At 43.2% G+C, this 19,054-nt stretch overlaps 2 protein-coding genes across 3 annotated transcripts; one reads left to right on the forward strand and one right to left on the reverse strand.

Annotated features, from left to right (window-relative positions):
- coq10a (coenzyme Q10A) lies at nt 1-5,248 on the forward strand. Its single transcript, XM_030119878.1, has 5 exons — nt 1-137; nt 1,479-1,628; nt 1,709-1,901; nt 2,632-2,733; nt 2,855-5,248. Exons 1-5 carry the CDS (start codon nt 1-3, stop codon nt 3,020-3,022), a joined length of 750 nt encoding a protein of 249 aa, XP_029975738.1. The 3' UTR covers nt 3,023-5,248.
- Nucleotides 5,249-6,730: 1,482 nt separating this feature from the next.
- On the reverse strand, nt 6,731-18,319 carry cs (citrate synthase). Of its 2 annotated transcripts, XM_030119871.1 has the most exons (12): nt 18,158-18,319; nt 15,456-15,506; nt 15,075-15,182; nt 13,991-14,056; nt 13,370-13,501; nt 12,521-12,709; nt 12,166-12,365; nt 10,837-10,966; nt 10,111-10,212; nt 9,062-9,271; nt 8,782-8,978; nt 6,731-6,917 (listed from the first exon to the last, which is right to left on the reverse strand). In XM_030119871.1, the coding sequence occupies exons 1-11, from the start codon at nt 18,206-18,208 to the stop codon at nt 8,808-8,810; spliced, it is 1,410 nt and encodes a 469-aa protein (XP_029975731.1). In that variant the 5' UTR covers nt 18,209-18,319; the 3' UTR covers nt 6,731-6,917; nt 8,782-8,807. The 2 variants fall into 2 exon arrangements, with proteins under 2 accessions (XP_029975731.1, XP_029975730.1); XM_030119870.1 differs by lacking the exon at nt 6,731-6,917 and having other exon boundaries at nt 8,746-8,978.
- Nucleotides 18,320-19,054: the final 735 nt, after the last annotated feature.

Raw genomic sequence — 19,054 nt, forward strand, 5'->3', positions numbered from 1 at the left:
ATGGCAGCCGCGGCCGGTGCCCGGAGGTTACCCATGGGTGTGCGGACAGTCAGCGACTTCCTCCACATAGCCACGGTGGGCTCCCCGCGATCCTGTCGTACAGCGGTGCAAAGAGGATGCCAACGGCAAAACATCAGGTGAGCCTGGCACGGACCCCCCGGTTCTATTATTAAGGCGGCAGGCATTCGGAGGGTCGCCTCTGGTCAGGCGCTGCTCGGGAGAAGGTCACAGGCTGGACGGAACCAAAGTCACTCTGCTCACTGATTCTCTTCTCATGGGGAGGAGGGTTTTGATTCTCTTGATAAATACATAAATATAATTGCGAAACGCTTTAACTGAAGCCTAAAATGTACCTCATACGTTTGGCCTTATGTGTGTTTTACTTGAAACAATCATTTAATAGTTTCATTCCTCTTCTCAACCTCTGTTTTGTCATTTTTTTTAAAATTCTATGTAGATTTCAGTATTCCTGATACTTTCTCTTTATCCTATCTTCCTAATTTGTCTGTTTCATTGTTATTGATTTATCTTCTGTTTACTTTTTGTCTTCCTGTGTTTATTTCCCTGTCCTTACATGTTTAATGTTAATTTTTTCTTTCAGTAAATCACTTCAAATTGTATCAGCGTGCCTAAAACATGCACTCCATCCACAATGTCTGCAAAACATTATGTCCTGTTATGTATACATATTAAATCAAGGATGGCCAAGCAGAGTCTAATATAATCAAACACACAAAGGGCCGGCCACTCACCACAGGGTAAACATATGGCTTTACCTTGAGTGTGTAAAAGCTAGCAGGCCGATAATAGTTGGGGGCTTGTATAGTTTAGAGGTTTTGGGATAAAATTATTTAAAACACAGTTTTGATACCTCAACAAATAGATTTCTGAGAGACAGAAATGAGACTGAAGATTATTTGATTGCCATACAATTAAACTTAGGATGTGTTTGAATGTTGTTTCTTGTATGTAGGAAAATTTCTATTGATAGAGTGTTTAAATGTTATTTGATCTCTGGAATATAGCTGTTAGTGTTGATTATGTATTCTGAAACACATCCAGGAATCAAAGGAAATTTCCTGCATGATTTATCAGGAAAATTCCAAGCTGATCTCTCTAATATGTTAAACAGCAGTTATTGTTGTTTTCCTTCCCACAGGGTTTTGGGAAACAGTGGGTGGGAGAGTATTGCTCTGACCCTCAGCAGGTTAAGGGGCGTGTTCTACTACAAGAAAATCTATGTAATTTATAGTTATACGAATGCTGAAACACAATCTGACATATCAAACCATTTTTGGCCTTCTCGTTCAAAGCTCGACACACAACGGGTGAGGATGTTCAAAAACAAACAAGATTCAGGAAGCTCCTGGTGCGGCGCTCTGCGTGCGCTCGCTGGAATGTTTCTTTTTGTTGCCTCTGGCCGATCGTTGGCTTTCCAGAATGAGGCTTTGGAAAACATTTTCCCTCTTACCTTTCAGACATTTGTCATCATGTGGCATTTTGATGACGAGATCTCCCAGGGTGCTTTGCCTTCAGGATTGGGACACAATGACAAGCGTTCCCCAAAGCAGAAACTTCATCAGCCTCACCAACAAAAGAAAGGAGTACTCGGAGCGGAGGATACTTGGGTAACTTAGCCCTGTGAGCCACTGACATCTTGTTTTCGACGTCTAAAACAAAGTTAATCCGTGCTTTTTCTCTCTTCTAGGTATTCTATGCAAGAAATGTACGATGTGGTGGCCAACGTTGACGAGTACAAGCACTTTGTGCCTTGGTGTAAGAAGTCCCAGACCATCATGAGGAGAGCCGGCCACTCCAAAGCTCAGCTGGAGGTGGGCTTCCCTCCAGTGGTGGAGAGATACACGTCCATGATCACCAGTGTTCGGCCTCATCTAGTCAAAGTAAGTGACGGTGGCAGTAACCGCTGATGTCGGTCTCAGTATTTTTTTATGTCCTGCGTGAGCGATCTGTGTAGGGAAGTTTCTTTAAAGTTCTTCAAATGGAGAGGTGGAGAAAGTGATGAATGATACTTCACGAAAAGCTAAAACATTTGCTTTTAAAAAAATCATTAAATAAAAACAGAGCAGATTTCTCAAAGGATGCATTTGATTATTTTACTTAAATAGAATATTTACTTTAAATTAGATTTCCTAGACAGTCTGTAAAGGAAACACACAAAGAGAAAGAAATATAGAAATAAAGTTTACATTTTAACTGCTGAAAGAATTAAATAATTTACTGCAAACATGTAGATCAAATGTGGGGTTATATAATAATAGGTAATTTAAAATTTTGGGTGTTCCCAGTAGTGACTAAAGATTTTTAAATTAGATTATTGGCATAAACTCAAGTAAACCTATCTTTATTTTAACCAAAATAAACAAATAGCCAAGACTTTAAGTTCACTGTACCATCAAAACCTTTTTTTAATGACAGTCCAAGAGACAGCATGTATTAATCAAGGACTTAATGACTGTAAATTCCTGTAATTATTTGTTTCCATTCCTACTAAAATGTGATAAAAGTTTTAATCTGAGCAGTCACCTGAAAGTGAAGCCGAACTGGTCGTGTTTGAGACACGAACACGTTGTTTAGTTCGTAACGCTGTCGTCTGTCTCCGGGTTGTTTCAGGCAGTTTGTACAGACGGAAAGTTGTTCAACCACCTGGAGACGATATGGCGCTTTAGTCCTGGCATTCCCGGTTACCCTCGCACCTGCACAGTAGACTTTTCTGTAAGTATCCTGAGGTCCGTGCTTCACCGTGGACTTTTCCCCTCGTCTGTGGCCTTGTTTAGAGGGACAGTGAACAACACCTGATCACTCCCTTCCCCTGTGTTCTCTCTCTCTCACGCAGATTTCCTTTGAGTTCCGCTCGTTGCTGCACTCCCAGTTAGCCACCATGTTCTTCGACGAAGTGGTGAAGCAGAACGTGGCGGCGTTCGAGCGGCGGGCCTGCAAGGTGTACGGCCCAGAGACTCGTATCCCCCGAGAGCTGATGTTCCACGAGGTGCACCAGACGTGATCACGTCCGCCGAACGCCCTCGCCTGGCCTTAAACCCGCCCCGTTCCCGGTCCCCCCTCCCCCCTGTCCCCCCCGTCCCCTGCTAACACTTCTCAGACCCGCATGACGCCGCTTAGTCAGTCCCCACCTCCAAGCTTCCGCCGCTGCGCAGACGAACGAGGACTCCGCCTCCCGTTAGCACAATGTTGGAGTTCTTTCTTTAGCCCCGCCCCCTTGAGTTTCCGTCTACCTCCACTTCAGCAGGAGTCCAGCGTGTTCAGAGCTGTTACAAGCTGTATTCATGTCGTAAACCACTGATACCTTCACGCTGGAAGTGTTAGTGAGTCCTTTTTTTTTTTTTTTTTTTTTCCTCTTCTTCTTCTTCTTCTTCCCCCTCCCGAGACACGAGCCAGGCGTTGGAGCTCGCTCCGGCTCAAGGTTACTGTTCTAACCTCCCTGCTCATCAAGTAAATTGCAACTCTGGGATCATCTCGCTGCCTTGTACGTTATCGCTTCTCTTGAGTTTTAATATATTTCCTGACGTGAAATAGTCGCTGTTTTCTACAATAAAACATCCCAGCTCGTTTATCCATGCACACATTTCAGCGGATCCAGATTTTAAAACAGGTGCCATGATTCGGGACGTTAGGAGAGCGTTGTCACTGTGCAATGAGACGATCCGATGGCCTCGGCGCTCGGAGGCTCGTTTAGCTTTAACTTGGTTGTTGTGCTGTGAGCGTTGTTTTTTGTTTTTTTTTTTGAGAATGAGACTTAGCCTGCCAGTTTTACTTAATGCCTTATTTTACAGCCCAGCTTTGAGAGAGGGGGAATAAAAAAAATAAATAAGAAAATTAAAAAAAAAAGTAGAGTTGAGACATTTAAAGTTTGCACAACCGGAATGAATCCATGTTTTCATTTCTAGATAGTGTTAAAAATAGAAAGTAAAGAGAAGTTGCTTCATTTTGTGTTTAGTTGCCAAAAGGAACTAAAGACGCGTTGATGGGACGCGTCAGATCAGAGGAGATGATGACAGTCGTGTGGATGTTCCCTTTATCGTGCACGTTCAGACAGAGTGACGGGCTGTAGAATAAAACATTACGAATCATTTATCCTCGTCTTGCTTATTTGTGGGAGCTTTTCTTTCTATTTATTGAGATGCATGGATGTAACGGAACTGAAACCAGGCGAATCCATGTCGAGCCTTTCCGTGTTGCGTCGCTCGGGGCCGGAGTTCAGTCCTGCTGGGGTTTGCTCTTCATATCGGAGTGAGCCGTCGCTCCTCAAGCTCACTGATTGTATCGTTTTCATACGTAGAGGTCGCCAGAGGTCGCGCTGCGACCTCCTCCGTCACCGGCAGTTTATTCAGTCCACTCGCTCGAGATTCATTCTCAGATAAGACTGAACTGTGGCTCGATAGTTTTTTTTTTTTTTTGAAGCTGACGTGTTTTAGTTGTTTTGTTTAGAGGTCATGTGAAAGTCGAGGGTCAGTTAATCAATGCATGAGGAATATGTATTAAAATCTAAACAGGCCTGTGAATCACTGTTCATGTTAAAAATGACCTAAAAAAACAGTAAGTTATTAAAGATTTTAAAATTCTACTTTTTTTTTTTTTTTTTTTTTTTTTGGAGTGTTAAGTTTTATTTTTTCTAGAAAAACTGATAAACAAATATTGAAAGTTTTGATTTGTGATCATTCAAGCTGTCCTGTAAGTCACTACAGGCATTGAACAGATGGCGTTTTGTGTCGGTGTATCATCCAGTCCGGGCGCCAGCAGCGACTTCACGTGGAACGACCGCTGAAATGTGTTTTCTTTCGTGCCGTGGTGTTTCTATCCAGACTTAACGGTCAGGATTACATTCTCTCCAGGCTAAACTGTTGTATTGTTTCCCCCTCTAAAAGATCTTAAACTTGAACTGAACTGATAAACTGCTCATTGTTTGCTGCTTCAGTGTTAAATAAAAAAAGCAAGTCGTGGTCGTCAGGAGAATGATACACTGACCAGAAACTCTGAAACCGAGTGTGTAAATGTGACTTATGGGATAGCTTTGTGTTATCAGCGATGCTGCGTCATTTAGGAACCTCAAGTTGTAGCAAGCAGTAGTGCGACGGTGGCCAATCAGCTGCCACCGATTGAATAAAATGAAGTGCTGTGTAGTAAACGAATGTGACGACGATGCATTTTCTATTAAGAGCAATGTGCAAAAAAAAAAAAACGCTAAAATGTTATGTTATTACACTATTGGCAAGATTTCCATTACTGACCTTGTTACACTTGAGTTGACCAAACTGATGAGCTGGCAGGGGATTTCGCTGCAGGAGCTTTGTCCTTCGTGCCAATACAGCTCGGAGAAACATAAAGACAGGAGAGTGAGTCTGCCTTTGCGCTGAACCTGAATAAACAAAAATGAATTAAAGCCCCACACTGTGTCTCCTCCTGAGCGGCCTCGGCCCGGTTCGTTCACTCGGAGGGAGGCTCCGTCGCCGGCTGAGCCGCTGCAGCACAAAGTGCCGCCGTCACTTTGGACTTCAGTCACTTTTAATGTTGCACACACAAATGTATCGATGTAAATAGTGTGGATGTACCCTCAAAGCTTTATTTAAATAAAAAAGGAGGCGTGACCTGCCTTGGTGTGCGTGGTCTGTGAGTCGCCCGGCGGTACCGGTCCCCCCCCTGCCCTCCACCTGCGGTGGCGGCGGCGGGGTTCAGTGGTTTTAACGGCACAGTAGAGGCACGAGGCGAAGGCGCCTCGGCAGCCGCAAAGGCCAACCGGAGAAAAGGACACAGCTGACCAGAAGGAAACCAGAGTGGGGTGAAGGTATGTGGGCCAGTTATTAATAACAGCACGTAGAAGAGGTGGGTATTTGAACCATCCTCCTTTTCATGATCATGAAGGTACAAAAGGAAATGATTTATTGAAGCCAGACGTCATTCTGGCATTGAGCGCTGATTAAATTTTTTTTTTTTTTTTTCAGATCAGTTAGGAAGTTTGAGCTCCTCTCATCCAGAATGCAGCTGGACGTGTGCCAACAAGCATCAGAAAGACAGTTTATAACCCTCTCTGTGTTTGAGCTTTATTTGATTACTCCATGAGCTCTGTGGAGCCCTCAGGTGTTCAGCTGGAGGATTTTCATCCTAAAGTTAGAACAAAGCCCTTTAATTACTCCGACCCACATCTGTGGAATATCCAGCCTGAATCCCAGACGACACTGAACACAAACAAGGAAAACCTGTTCAAACAGGCTCAAAGCTTTAGTTTTTTTTGTTTTATTCTCTGCAATATAATAGGGTTCACTTCCAGGTGTGTAGCTCTCTTATCACCATCAGCTAGATTTAGTTACTGTGACCTCGTTTGTCATTTTTTGCGAAGATGTTCTTGTTCTCTGAAGTTGATCAAACAAATATTTCAGTGATGCCCTTATGTACTGTCTCGCAGAGGTCATATTTGCTGTTTGCATGTCCTCCCCGCTCGCAGTTGTTCCTCCCACAGTCCAGAATATTGAGGTTAAAGTGTCGACTCTACGTTGCTTGGCGAGCGTTTGCTCTGCGACGGAGCGGTGACGTGTTACGGAGTGTATCCTGCCTTGACCCAGTCAGCTGTGATCGGCGCCAGGACCCCCGGCCGACTTAGATAAAGAGGCCATATAACCTGTGGCTCAGTTGGAGAGGAGTGGTTAGTACTTATCAACTTCCTGTATTGTGGAATAAAAAAAAAAAGAGAACAAACGAGTGTTATTAAAAACCTTTATTTTTCATTTTTTGTTAGGTTTTTCAATAGTTGCTCCGCAAGCTTTTCTTGCCCTTTTGACGCATCCAGCCCCCATCTCCTGTTTGCTTTTCAACGAATCCTCCCAGTTATCACATACCTTCATATACTCCTCTACGATCAAAATAACCACAACCATGTGGAGAAGATGCTGCATGGTAAGAACACCACAAGAAAACACAAAACACACACACACACACACACACACACAAAAAGAGAAGAAATGAAAAAATAAAATAAAAGCAAGGTTTGGAGAAAGTGAGAAGAAAGCAGAGCAGAGAGAATCAAACATCTGCGTGAGCGACTGACTAAACGCGAGTACTGTCCCGGAGGGGGAAACGCCAGATCTAAAGCGACACAAACACTGGAGTGTTGACCAACCTGGGACTTAAGAGCAAGCTTGAAACCATCAAGTGAAACACCTGAAGGAGAAAAAAAAAAAAAAAAACAGCACCAGCTAAGCCCACAGAGCCAGGCGACAAGTTTGTGTATGTACAAAGATAGCTGCAGGGTTTGCATTTTGTTCGCTGTCAGGGTTTCGCGGTGCCCAGTGAGGCGGGGTGTTAACAGCGGGGCTGACTGGGCGCCGGGAACACGGTGGTAAACTGTGGTACTCATTGTGGTTGTTACAAGCAAGTGATCGCACAGAGCTCATACATTCAAGCTATACATATATATACCTATGTACACAAAGTATAAATAAAACCACGAAATGAGAAACCAATTATAGTTTTTATACATATTCAACACCAGAAAAAAAAAAAAAAGAAGAAGAAGTAAAACCCCCATAAAAAGGGACACAATCATCCTGGGAGGGTGTCTACTGCTACTAAATCAGGGACGCCAATCAAGCAAGTGCTCATTTTGGAGTAGTTGAAGTTTATAGAGCTCTCCGGCGAGGGAGAAGCGAGTATAAACTCAAATAAGACAGGACTTAAACAAATTCAATACAAAGCTCCCTCCCCTCCCCTCCCCCGCTCCCAATATCCCACTTCAGATTCAAGCTTGCTCTTAAGGATCTTTCACAGGCTGACGATTCCAACACCCTTTGCTGAAGTTACTGTACATTATTCTGGATTCTCTACTATCTATGAGACTCTTTGAGCAGAGACATTTGATTTAAAAAAAAAAACAAAAAACAAAAAGGAGAGCATGTTGAGGGGAAAGTATAGCAGAGGAAGAATTACTATAAAAACAGAGACAGTTATTTTGATCATAGAGGGGATACAGGTCATCTTTTAAAAGAAAAAATAAACTACGATCGGAGAAATAAGGGGGGACACTAAAGATTTAAAGGGGCAGTATCTTTTAACCGAGTTTCATTTCTCTGAAATTGTATTTTTTTTAAAAGGGGCTGTCAGTTTGACTGGTGAGGAGCCTTGTTTTTCCTAAACTGGAGTGTTCATAAGTGGGAGTGGAAAGTGTGGACCGGACGACGGCGTTGCATAGAGGAGAAACTAAACTCAACGGGGATCATTTGCTCGGAAAACCATCTGAACTGAAACACCTTGTCGGCCTATCCCCACCCCCCACGACCCAAAAAAAAAAAAAAAAAAAAAAAAAAAAGCCAGGAAGGCTTATTATTCTTTAACTACAGATCTGTTAAGCAAATCAAGTCCAGTCCACTCCCACATTTCCCTTTAAAGCCACTGCCTGGCGGTGTTTGGGCCGCCGTGCTGAATGGGGATGGCGCCGGCCGCTCGGGGGGAGTCGTAGCCATGCTCGGCAGACCTGCAGTGGGGGCGTGGTGTGAGCCTACGGAGGGTTACGGGGACGTGTGTCTCAAACTTTTGCACCAGATATGAACACGCGGCAGGAAAAGCTCATCGGCGGGTCAACTAAACACACCTAAACACTACTGGTGTTGACAATTTTAAAAGGCCCTTCTTTTGTGAAATGACATTAAAAGCGTACTGTCTCTTTGAATCCCATTAAATCCCTGGGGTTGGAAATGACAGGGGGTCAACGTATGTCTGCCTGTGTGATATTTCCACCTCCTCCCACCCTTCACTAACCCCAGCTTCTTTCACAGGCGGCGCCTTCAGCCCGACTTTGCTCCGACCAAAGTCATCAGTCCATCCGTGCTCATGGACTTGGGGCGCTCCAGCGGGAAGCCGAGGGCTCGGCTCCACACCAGCTGGGCCAGAACGCCGAGAGCGCGGGACACGCCGAACAGCACCGTGTAGTAGTTCATCTCGGTCATGCCGTAATACTGTGGAGGGAGGGAGGGGGGGAGGCATGGTCAGCCGGTCGGCGCTTACAGCGGTCAGATGCACGGCGGTCGGCGTGTCTCACCTGCAGCAGCACGCCGCTGTGCGCGTCCACGTTGGGCCAGGGGTTCTTGGCCTTGCCCTGCTCCAGGAGCACGTTGGGGACGATCTTGTAGAGCTGAGCCACCAGCTTGAACATGGGGTCGTTGGGCAGATGCTTCAGGGCAAACTCTCGCTGGCAGGTGTAGCGCGGGTCGGTCTTCCTCAGAACGGCGTGGCCGTAGCCGGGAACCACCTGCGGCCAAAACAGCAAGGTCATTTTAGAGGTGAACGAATATGTTACTGATAAAGAGTTATACAATCATCACAAAGAGCACTTTCTATAGAAGCAATCGTATTTCTCCCATATCAGGATTAAATTTTGGTTTTATATACAACTCCATCAACAACCAGATCCTGATACGTCTAATCTTAACACCACAGAAATAAGTTCAAACTGTGTTAATGTGTCTCAAATAATTCTTAAATTGTATTTGTGACATAAAATATTACTTTTCCTAATTTTATTTTCTCTTTTTTTCTCAAAGTCTGTGAACACATTTCTAAATTGGTAAAAGGTGATCAAAGAAAGGAAAAAAAAACTGATAAAATAATAAATCAAGAAAGGCAGACTTGTATGAAGTGTATGATCATTCAAATTATTTTCTAAACAGATGGTGTGCCAGCTGAAAACACGGAATCTAAAAAAATATTTATAGACTGTCATATTAGGCTATTAGACTATCATATTATGAATTACACCAGTCAGCCATAACATTATGATATATAGCAACACCAGCCATCTCTTCATCAGGGCTTAGTTAGCTGGTGAAACACATTAAGCTGAATATAAAAATAAATAAATCAGAAAGCGTGTGAGAAACTGTGATGGTAAGACGACCGTGTCCGATAGTGTCTAAAACAGTAGCTCTTGTGCAGAGTTCCAGTCTTTAGGAGTTACAATCAATCAGAAGAAGAATATTAACTATACTGCATTGTTTTAATGTTGTTTGATTGATCAATAGTGGAGTCACACAACCAAATCAGTGCAAAAAGAGACGATCCTAACTAGTGACAGGTGTAGTGTGTTTTTACCCGTCCAGACTTGAGAGTGTTCCAGATGTAATCCCTCATCCTCTCATCAGACACTTCTCCTCCCAGCTCCTTCTGCAGAGCCGTCAGCCACACCAGCACCTCCTGGGAGACGCAGCAGAGCAGGGTGTCGTCACAACCCAGCATTCGGAATAAATAAGTAGGCTTCAATCATGATCTTCACACTGCCCAGACTGCTTTTTCCCCACTTTAAATACCACAGAATACGACATGGTGGTACCAGAAACAAGTCAGTCCAGTTTTACCGTACTGTGTGTTTTGGGAATTCTTAAATGTCAGCAGTGTTTTGAAATAAAACTTTCAAATATGTCAGCAGGATCTGAGAAACAGGCGGCCAAATCATATGATTGATTTTTAATTAGCAAACATAAAACCAGATGGCAGACTGTACTGGAATCGGTGCGGGAAACTTTGACAGCTTGCAGGCTTAATGAAGGAGGAGTGACCTTCCCTCGTGCACGGCTAAACAAGCTGTGGTGGTGGAGAACGCTCTCCAAAACAAGTTTCACAATTCAACAGAGAACAAAAAATAAACCCTGTGTTGAGGGACAATAGTTTTAACTTCCTTTCTTCTCAAAATCCACCTTATTGTTATAATATTAGCATAACTGGGATAAAATGTGAAAATCATAAAAGCACAGCTATCCAGAGTTAATTCTGCCTACATCTGAAACTGTCTGAAAAAACAATGATTGGCTTTGTACGGACCTGATTGGCCAGGCCGTGCAGAGGCCCAGCCAGCCCGTTCATGGCAGCGCTGAAGGACAGGTAGGGGTCGGACAGGGCGCTGCCCACGAGGTGGCTGGTGTGAGCGCTGACGTTGCCTCCTTCATGGTCGCTGTGACGTCACAGAGGGAGAAAAGGCAGCAGCATTGAGATCAGATCAGTGCCAGACAGCTGAGGATTATGGGTTCTTGCTGGTTTTGGGCACTAGGTGGCGAACACCGTTTGCCGGACAATGCAGCGTAATCAGTCACTGAAATGAGCAGCCTGCCAGCGCTTTGCCCTTTGTATCCGAGCCGCGGTCGACAGCTCTGAATGATTCTGTGTCCGATCCCACAGTGACGTAAAGTGACACAGTGGGTTACGACATGCGGCGCTTTCATCGCTCATTTTGCTGCACGATGGAAAATCTGATGGCTAAACAGAGTGCAGTGTACGTTAGATATAAATCTATAATCTGGGTTTCAAAGTCATGAGACACATTCAGACTCCTGTCACACACCGAGACAACCTGAGCTCATCTACGCCGATCATATACAATTTTTTCGGCTTTCTTTTCCTTCTTAAACATACATAAGTAGAATGTGGGAATTGTGCAGTGGTTAGCACTCTCAGATCACTGTGAGATGGACCCCGGTTCGATAAACGATGGAGAATGGTCATGCTTGATGCTGTTCAACTGACATGAAGGTTTGACATAATGACCTATAATCAATAGATAAATATGGCTAATATAAATATATATAATACACATTCAACATATTTCTACCTGTAATTACTACTGTATAAATTATTTTGATTGCATTAAAGAAACAGATATGATCTAAATATCTATTTTATTTTTGTGCTACTCTAAAAAGACGTAAATCACAGAATCAATTCTCAATAACACTAAGCACTCGTATAGTGTGGATGTGATATAAATGTTTAAAGACATTGGAAATGACCCCTCTGGTTTCATGGTCGATCCGACGCGGCCGGCCGCCATCCTGCAGTTCATTTAACGTAGCTCCTTAAAGCCATGTTGGAAATGAGAGCTCTCCTGACACATGGCCCCGTTGATCTACTCGCTCATGAAAACCCATGAATAAAATCAATAAGATCCTTGTCCCGGAGCAGCTCGGCCTGTTTGAAGAGCCGTCCGCTCCTTCAAACGCTTCATCTTAGTTTGTTTAACGCTCCACGTGTGATTTACATTAACGCTGCGCCACTTTGATGGCGAGGCGTAACCGGAGACAGAAGCTTGGAATAAATCCAGATCTCTACACGGGGAACCAGTTCCCGACATCAAAGCGGATGTTTTTCGCGCTGCACCTGTGAATGGTGAGGTAGAGCCTCATCAGCTCGGTGAACTGAGCGTCGCTGTAGCCCAGCATGTTGGTGAAGTTGTGCGACCAATCCAGGTTGGAGTCGATGGCTCCGATGCTGCTGCCTTCGCGGTACAGGTTGCGGTAGATCTTTGCAGCGATGCAGGGCAGTTTGGCAATCAAGTCCATGGAGTCCTCGTAGACGAACTGGGACAATAAAGACAATAAGATTAGGTAACGGCATTACATAAACAAAAAGCATCTGAGGACAACGCATTTGTGCACCAGATTCACTGGAAAGTCCTCTCAGACAGGCCGGACCGGATGTTTGCAGACCCAGAAACGGGTGAAGAGGAACTGACCTCCCAGTACTTGGTCTTGTGGACTCCTTCAGAGTACGCCCGGGCGAAGCTGCTCTCGCTGTTCAGGGCTGTGATCGCAGCACTGAACTGAGACATGGGGTGCAGGTTTGTGGGGAAATTGTCCAGCATGGTGACAACGTGGGAGGGGAGAGCTGCTCTTTTCGCCCACTCTTTGGACACCCAGTTCACCTTGGAGGAGGGGAAAAATGAAAAAAATAAACACATGTAAACCCTCCAGTTAGCGAAACCTTTCAGTTATTAAGCAGCTCGCAGTCATGCTGGATTCAAAGTTCACTCCTCAGCTGCATTCTTTAACTGACATGATAGATTAATCAAAGGGTGGAAGTTGAAGTATCACAGTCAGGTAAGGACAAAGCCTCCTGACAGCGTTATCGTCACGCCTCCCCAGGGCCAGATAACGTAAAACAATAAAATGTCTGCAGGCTGCAGCTTGTTTTTCAATCAACCTCGGATTCAGGGTGTTGGTTTCTCGTCACTGTGGCTGAGTCATCACTACAGGTCTGCCCTCTGTAACCTAATTTGCTCCCTGTAGCCTGACCTACCGCAACAGTTCATAAGACAAAACTCAAGAATTTTACATATCAATATCTTCTAATGTTGCTGGAAGATCAATTAAAAAACTTCAGGTGTTGTTGAAGAATATTTTTATCCATTTAGATTTTCAAGTCAGTAAAATCCTCATCATCAACATACCAATTATAAAATCTAATTTATTGCAAGACAGACTAAAATCTCTACAGATTTTCCTGATTCTATTTCTTTAAACTGGCTTCAGTCCTTCAAATGAATGCATTATAAACTTGGTTGAGGGGGGTGTTTTCCAGTCACCTGCTCCTCGGTGGGGACCTGTCCTGTGACCAGCAGCCAGAAGAGGCCCTCGGGCAGCGGCTCCTCGCCTCCCGGGGCTTTGGGGAGCAGCTTCTGACACTCTGGAATGCTGTAGCCCCTGAAGCGAATGCCCTGAGCAGAGGACACACGGCGAGACGTTAGTCATAACACACACGATAACCAGTGCTGATGATCTGATACAGGAAGCAGTAACCGGGAAAGCAGGACGACACAACAACGGTTCTGTAACGCTGAGAAATCACAACCTCACTTCATTTCACCGAGTAAAAAAAAGAATGAAGTCAAAGTAAATTAAAACGAATGCAGGAAATCTTGAATTCATTATGCTGGCTGCTGTTTCTAAGACTGTCCTGACAAACACAATCATCTTTTCAATTATAACAGCTGAGTAAATTAAAACTAGAATAACTCTTTGAAATTGATCTTTAGAAAGAAATTCCACTGAGAACTTTAACAGCTGGAAAGAAAAAAAAAACTACTTTTGCCAAGCCCATTGGAAACTATTCCCCAGTGACCTTGTACCTTGTTTGATAACCGAGATCAGAAATTTTATTGTGATTTACTGACAGCTGTTAATGAGCGCAATAAACTAATACTGACCTCTTCAGGATCCAACACAGAGGTTTCATACACCAGACCCTTCATGCCCCTCATACCGCCATAAACCTGAGGACGAACAAAAACAAAAGAAAAGAAAAATCACAAAAGTGCAGAGGGTGAAAACTACTGCCACGACAGTTAACATAAATGTGTAATCAGCACATTATTTCTGTATTATGCAACACTCGACATTTTTATGGTGAAATAAAAGAGCTTCCTGTTCCTGCTAACTCACCAGACAGTAGATATGTGATAGATATGCAGTGCTAAAAGTTATGATTTTCCGAAAAGCGACAGTCAAGTTTTCCTTTTATTTGACCGTTATGTTAGAGATGGACAGGATTATTAAAGAAACATTCTTAGAGTTCTGTCTTGTCACCATTAACCAAACAGTAAGAGGGTAGAATATTAGGAACACCTCATAACAGTTTTTTTAAATTCATGAAATTTGATTGGTTTGATCTGCTTCCTACAAATGGCAAATTCCACATGAGATTATCAGAGAGAAAACAATCAAGGATTCTCACATGATAAAAGCACAATATATATGAATCAATCTCCCAAATTTAAGTAAAACAAGTCTCCTCTAATCATTTAAACTGATAATATGACAAATTCCCTTAAAAACCTGCCCACAAGTTTTACATTTAAATCAAAAAGAGAACATTTTCAATGCACCATAAATCTAGTGATTCCAGGAGGTCCGTTGACTATGTAAAAAAAAAACAAAAAACGTGGAAGAACAGTGAATAAGACAGTAATAATTCATACGCATTGTCCGTATGCGCCAGTTCTCCATTAGCCAATTGCAGCAGGGTTTGCAGTGACTCAGCGAAATGCTTGGCAGGCAGAAAGCCGTCCACAACCTGACCTCCGAGTGAGGTCGCTGAGCACCGATGCCTGACACAGAGGGGAAAGCCGTGCACAACCGCATGAATTATATGCGAATGTAATGTGGTCAGGGGCTTCGGAGTTCCTCCACAAAATTATTACGACGGACCACAAGCCTCTAGCTCCGTTAATGTATTCTGCCTCGTCTATATTTTAAGCACTCATGTTGTTTACGGCTGTCGGAATCACTCACCATATCCACAGTAATCTGCCCTATGTTGGTTTTGCCGTACTGTTGTTTAAAATTCTTGATCCTGCTCTGTTCTTTGGGAATGAGGTCTGCCAGGACATCCTTCAAGTTCTGTGACAAAAAACACAATATTTAATCAGTGATGCTATTGACTGAACAGCCAGACTAAAAATAAATCACATCCTTTCAATGTCGACTGCAGTTAATTAAACAAAGTTCAAGTAAACATTTCAGAAGGAGAAATTGATCTGTAGCAGTGCAGAGGTCAGCATTTTCTGTTAACAGACAAAAAAAATCCAACTGTGTAAACCTTTTTTCTTTTTCAGCCACAGATTTGATGGCGTGCTGAAACATGAAGCAAGCAGAAAACTGGAGTGAACTTACTGTTGTTGAGGCGCTGGCATTTCTGGCAGCGACAAAGAAGCAAGTGGCATTCTGTGGAATAAAGAACAATGACAAATCATTTCAAACGCCAAACAGCAGAATGACCTGCATCTACAAGTTAAAGAACTTGATGATTGATAAATAATTAATCCGTCTTGTCCAATTTTTAATTTCTCCACTCTGCATAGCCCCTCTGGGCATTGTCTCCAAAAGTGTCACGTTTCAACTGGTTTCCATTTCTGGTCTTGCCATCTTGAGACGGGTGGAGGTTAATCTCCACTCAAGGTTATCCCAAATGTTTAATGCTTCAATAAGACATGTCTGGACTGATCAGAAATAGCTGCAACAATTAAATGGCAATAAGATTGATTTGAGGAAGTTCCTCTACCAGCACAATAGACATTATCCAGAGAAAAACAAACAAAATATTTAAACACTGATGGTATCATGACTCGAACCATTACTTCCATCAAACAAGAGAATGAGTGGCATCAAAAACCATCAATAAAGTATTGATTCTTGTTAATGTGATTGCCTGATTTCACCCCATTCCGATTCCAGTGTAAAACAAACAGGATACGTTGGAACAGGAAATGTCATTGCGTAACGTTTTTGCGAGTTAAAGGTTTTCCTCCTCGGTTACTTTTAACATAAACAAATACGCTCCTACAGAAAGGCCAGTTTCAATTCTGCATTAACGATCTTACAATATCTTCATTTTGTGCTGGATAGTTAGAAGAAAAGCAACTGTCTCAAAGATGGCTGCTGCCAAAGTTGCAAATTGTGGAGGAAGTCTAGTTTTAATTCTTTGTCTCAACATGTTGTAATGAGTTCAAACTGAAGATGATTTTCATACAAGACATTATAAAACTTGTGTACATGAAGTCTTAAGGTGTGAGTCATACATGGAACATCAAAACCCTTTGGATTGCTGGTGAAACTGTGAGAAAATTATGGGATGTAAGAGATTAAGGAACACTGGCACAGGTTAGGAAAGTGTTAGGATGGCCCTAATCTCATTGGAAGCTCAGTGAAAGCGGCGAGACGTTGAGCCAACTGCTGCTCACCACACAAACACAACCTCTCTGTCAACCGATTTAAATAGTCAAAGGCAGAAAGAAGAAGGGTGGGGGGCAGGGTGTCCACTCTCTGGATCTGCAACTATTGAGGGTGAAAAAGGTCGCCACGGCTTGTCGAGACAAAAGGTAGGATCTTGCGTCACCGCGCACACTTTCCACAGCTGAGAGAGAGATTATGCAACAGCTCAGTGACTTAAATATAGAGCACCAGTGTCTCTCCTTCACCAACTTCCAGCAGCAGTTACTCGACTCTGAGGGGCTGATAAGTAAACTTGTAAAGGCTGTGTTCCAAACAAACACAAAACCTGACTGATCAGCCACCAAGCATTCATTACAAATCATAACTCCTGGTCTGTAGTTTAAACTTTACTAAAGTCAAGCTCAAATACATGTTTTTTTTATTTTTTTTTAAGGATAGTTTCTGTTGGATAGTTCTTCACACCTTCAAGACTGTAACATTTCAACTTTCTAACTGGGTGTCTTTCAGAAGAACTTGGAAGAACACATGTAATTGCTCTTAGGGGAATTAAAAGTAGCTGAAACAAATATCACAAGACCTCACAACAATATTGTCATACTATCACTGTGAACCACATGATTTTTAGTTGTAGCTCTTAGAAAACGATGTTATGCAAGAAAAGAGACGGAAACAGAGATAAGGCTAGATATAACAGGACGCCTGTGATAACCCCCACTATCTATTTGGTTGAAGCTAGTTCATCAGTCAGAGTGGGCCTAGGTAAAGACCACCAAAATGTGTTTTTAACATTATCAGTGGTGGGGATCCGCTGATACGAGGGTCATCAAGTCTAAGTAGTGCACCCTGAGAGGTCAGTGGAGTAAGACAGTAGGTTACAGACACTGGAAGGTTACAGCCGGCATGGGAGGCAAAACACTATCACTGATAATCGAGGATACTACAGAAGATATTAATGAGACAAACTCCAATGCCTACTGAAGCAATCATTTTTAACACGTGTTGAGAATCATAAAGTATTCTCAGAAAGGGAATATTAAAAATAGTATATTGACATGCAAGGCAACCTGTGTCTACTGTGTTCAATGCATTTGTATGATGGATCCACGAAGCATATGTTGTGGTACGTATAAACTGCTTGATATCATCTAATTGGCTTAAATCTTCACCTGAAGGTCAACGGGGCAGGTGAATACATCTTAAGTTGAAGCTGTCGTCTAGGCAGCCACAATGTTAGCAACGAGAGAAGCATTGTTTGGCGGAAATCAATACGACATGTGGATTTGTGAGACAAAGTTAACCCAGTCTAGTCACCACTGGTTACAGACAGGCTGTGACAATACCAGGCCATCGGGCTGCTCGCTAACGACAGCTAACCAGGCACTAAGTTTACTAACAGCGCATTTTTACTCCATATCACCCCGACATGAAACAGCGATTAAGAGCTACCGTTCCTTCCAGTCATAATCGATGTGGGTTCGTTAACTGTCCAACTGATCAACTACATTTAACAGTGCGGTTGACAAGGCTGAGCAAGCTAGCACTAACTAGCCCGTCGTTAGCCGGCTAGCATAAAGTTAGCTTAAAGGTCTCGTCCACAGCTTCGATTCAGAGGGTGTCATCGAAACAGCGTCTAAATCTCTTACCTTTGAATTGAGGAGTTTAGGCGCTAGCCTGCTGACGGTCAGAAACGACATTGTGTCTGTGAGGAAGTGTTATTTCCACCCGTAAAGCTGAGGAAGCCGTTGCCAGTGCACCGCGGAGCTGGTTGAAGGTGCCCCTCCAGAAAGCAGAAGGTTGAAGAGGGATTCGGGCCCGCAGCGAGCCGCCTCGCCGATTGGCCGATGGGCCGGATCGGCGTAATACTATGGAGTGATCTGATTGGACAAGGGGACAGTAGCTGGTTTCTGATTGGATGGAGGCCACTCTCGCTTCAGTGATGTCATCTGAAGAGCGGGGTCTGCTCAGGACCGAAGTTTATAAAAAAAAAAAAAAAAAGTCTCTTCTTTGTTTGGATCGATTGAAGCTGAACTTCAGTGACACTGAGTGTGTTTTTTCAGAACAAACATCTTAATCTATTCATTCTTAACAGGCGCCTCTGACGGGCCCGTTGTCTGTAGCGTTCCTTAATTAACTCCAAAAAGTTTCAACATTGTGTAAATGTGTTAGAAAGATTATAAAACATGAGGCCTCTTGGAAGTGACAACCCACTTTAACCACGAGACATTCTCTCATGGTTCCCACAATCCTGTGAAGATGGATGGATGTCACACTGGAAGCACATGACTCGAAGAAGCCCTAAGTCCAAATCATGAAAAATAAAGAACAAAAAAAAAAAAAAAAGGAGTTGATCTGAAAAAGTCTATGATAGACAAAAGCTGTATGTCCTTTACTATTTTTCTAATTTCCTCAGCTCATGGTTGGGAAACTTTAAAACCAACCAAAAAGTTCTTTTTCATGCAATACTTCTGTTAGTATTCATGAGTTTACGGAGCCCCTAAAGGGACATCAAAAAAATTATTTTTTTAAGGGAGTTGTACGTG

The sequence above is a fragment of the Salarias fasciatus genome, chromosome 20 (assembly GCF_902148845.1).
Source record: "Salarias fasciatus chromosome 20, fSalaFa1.1, whole genome shotgun sequence".
In the NCBI taxonomy this organism is placed as follows: Eukaryota; Metazoa; Chordata; class Actinopteri; order Blenniiformes; family Blenniidae; genus Salarias; species Salarias fasciatus.

What these genes read in the sequence shown, in the direction of transcription:
- cs (XM_030119871.1), bottom strand. Translation starts at nt 18,208, where the DNA reads ATGTCGTTTCTGACCGTCAGCAGGCTAGCGCCTAAACTCCTCAATTCA. An exon ending in ACAAGACCAAGTACTGGGAG is followed by an intron (nt 12,366 to 12,520) that starts GTCAGTTCCTCT and finishes TTATTGTCCCAG; the next exon opens with TTCGTCTACGAGGACTCCAT. An exon ending in TGCACGGCCTGGCCAATCAG is followed by an intron (nt 10,213 to 10,836) that starts GTCCGTACAAAG and finishes TGCGTCTCCCAG; the next exon opens with GAGGTGCTGGTGTGGCTGAC.
- coq10a (XM_030119878.1), top strand. Translation starts at nt 1, where the DNA reads ATGGCAGCCGCGGCCGGTGCCCGGAGGTTACCCATGGGTGTGCGGACA. An exon ending in TTCGGCCTCATCTAGTCAAA is followed by an intron (nt 1,902 to 2,631) that starts GTAAGTGACGGT and finishes GGGTTGTTTCAG; the next exon opens with GCAGTTTGTACAGACGGAAA. An exon ending in CCTGCACAGTAGACTTTTCT is followed by an intron (nt 2,734 to 2,854) that starts GTAAGTATCCTG and finishes TCTCTCACGCAG; the next exon opens with ATTTCCTTTGAGTTCCGCTC.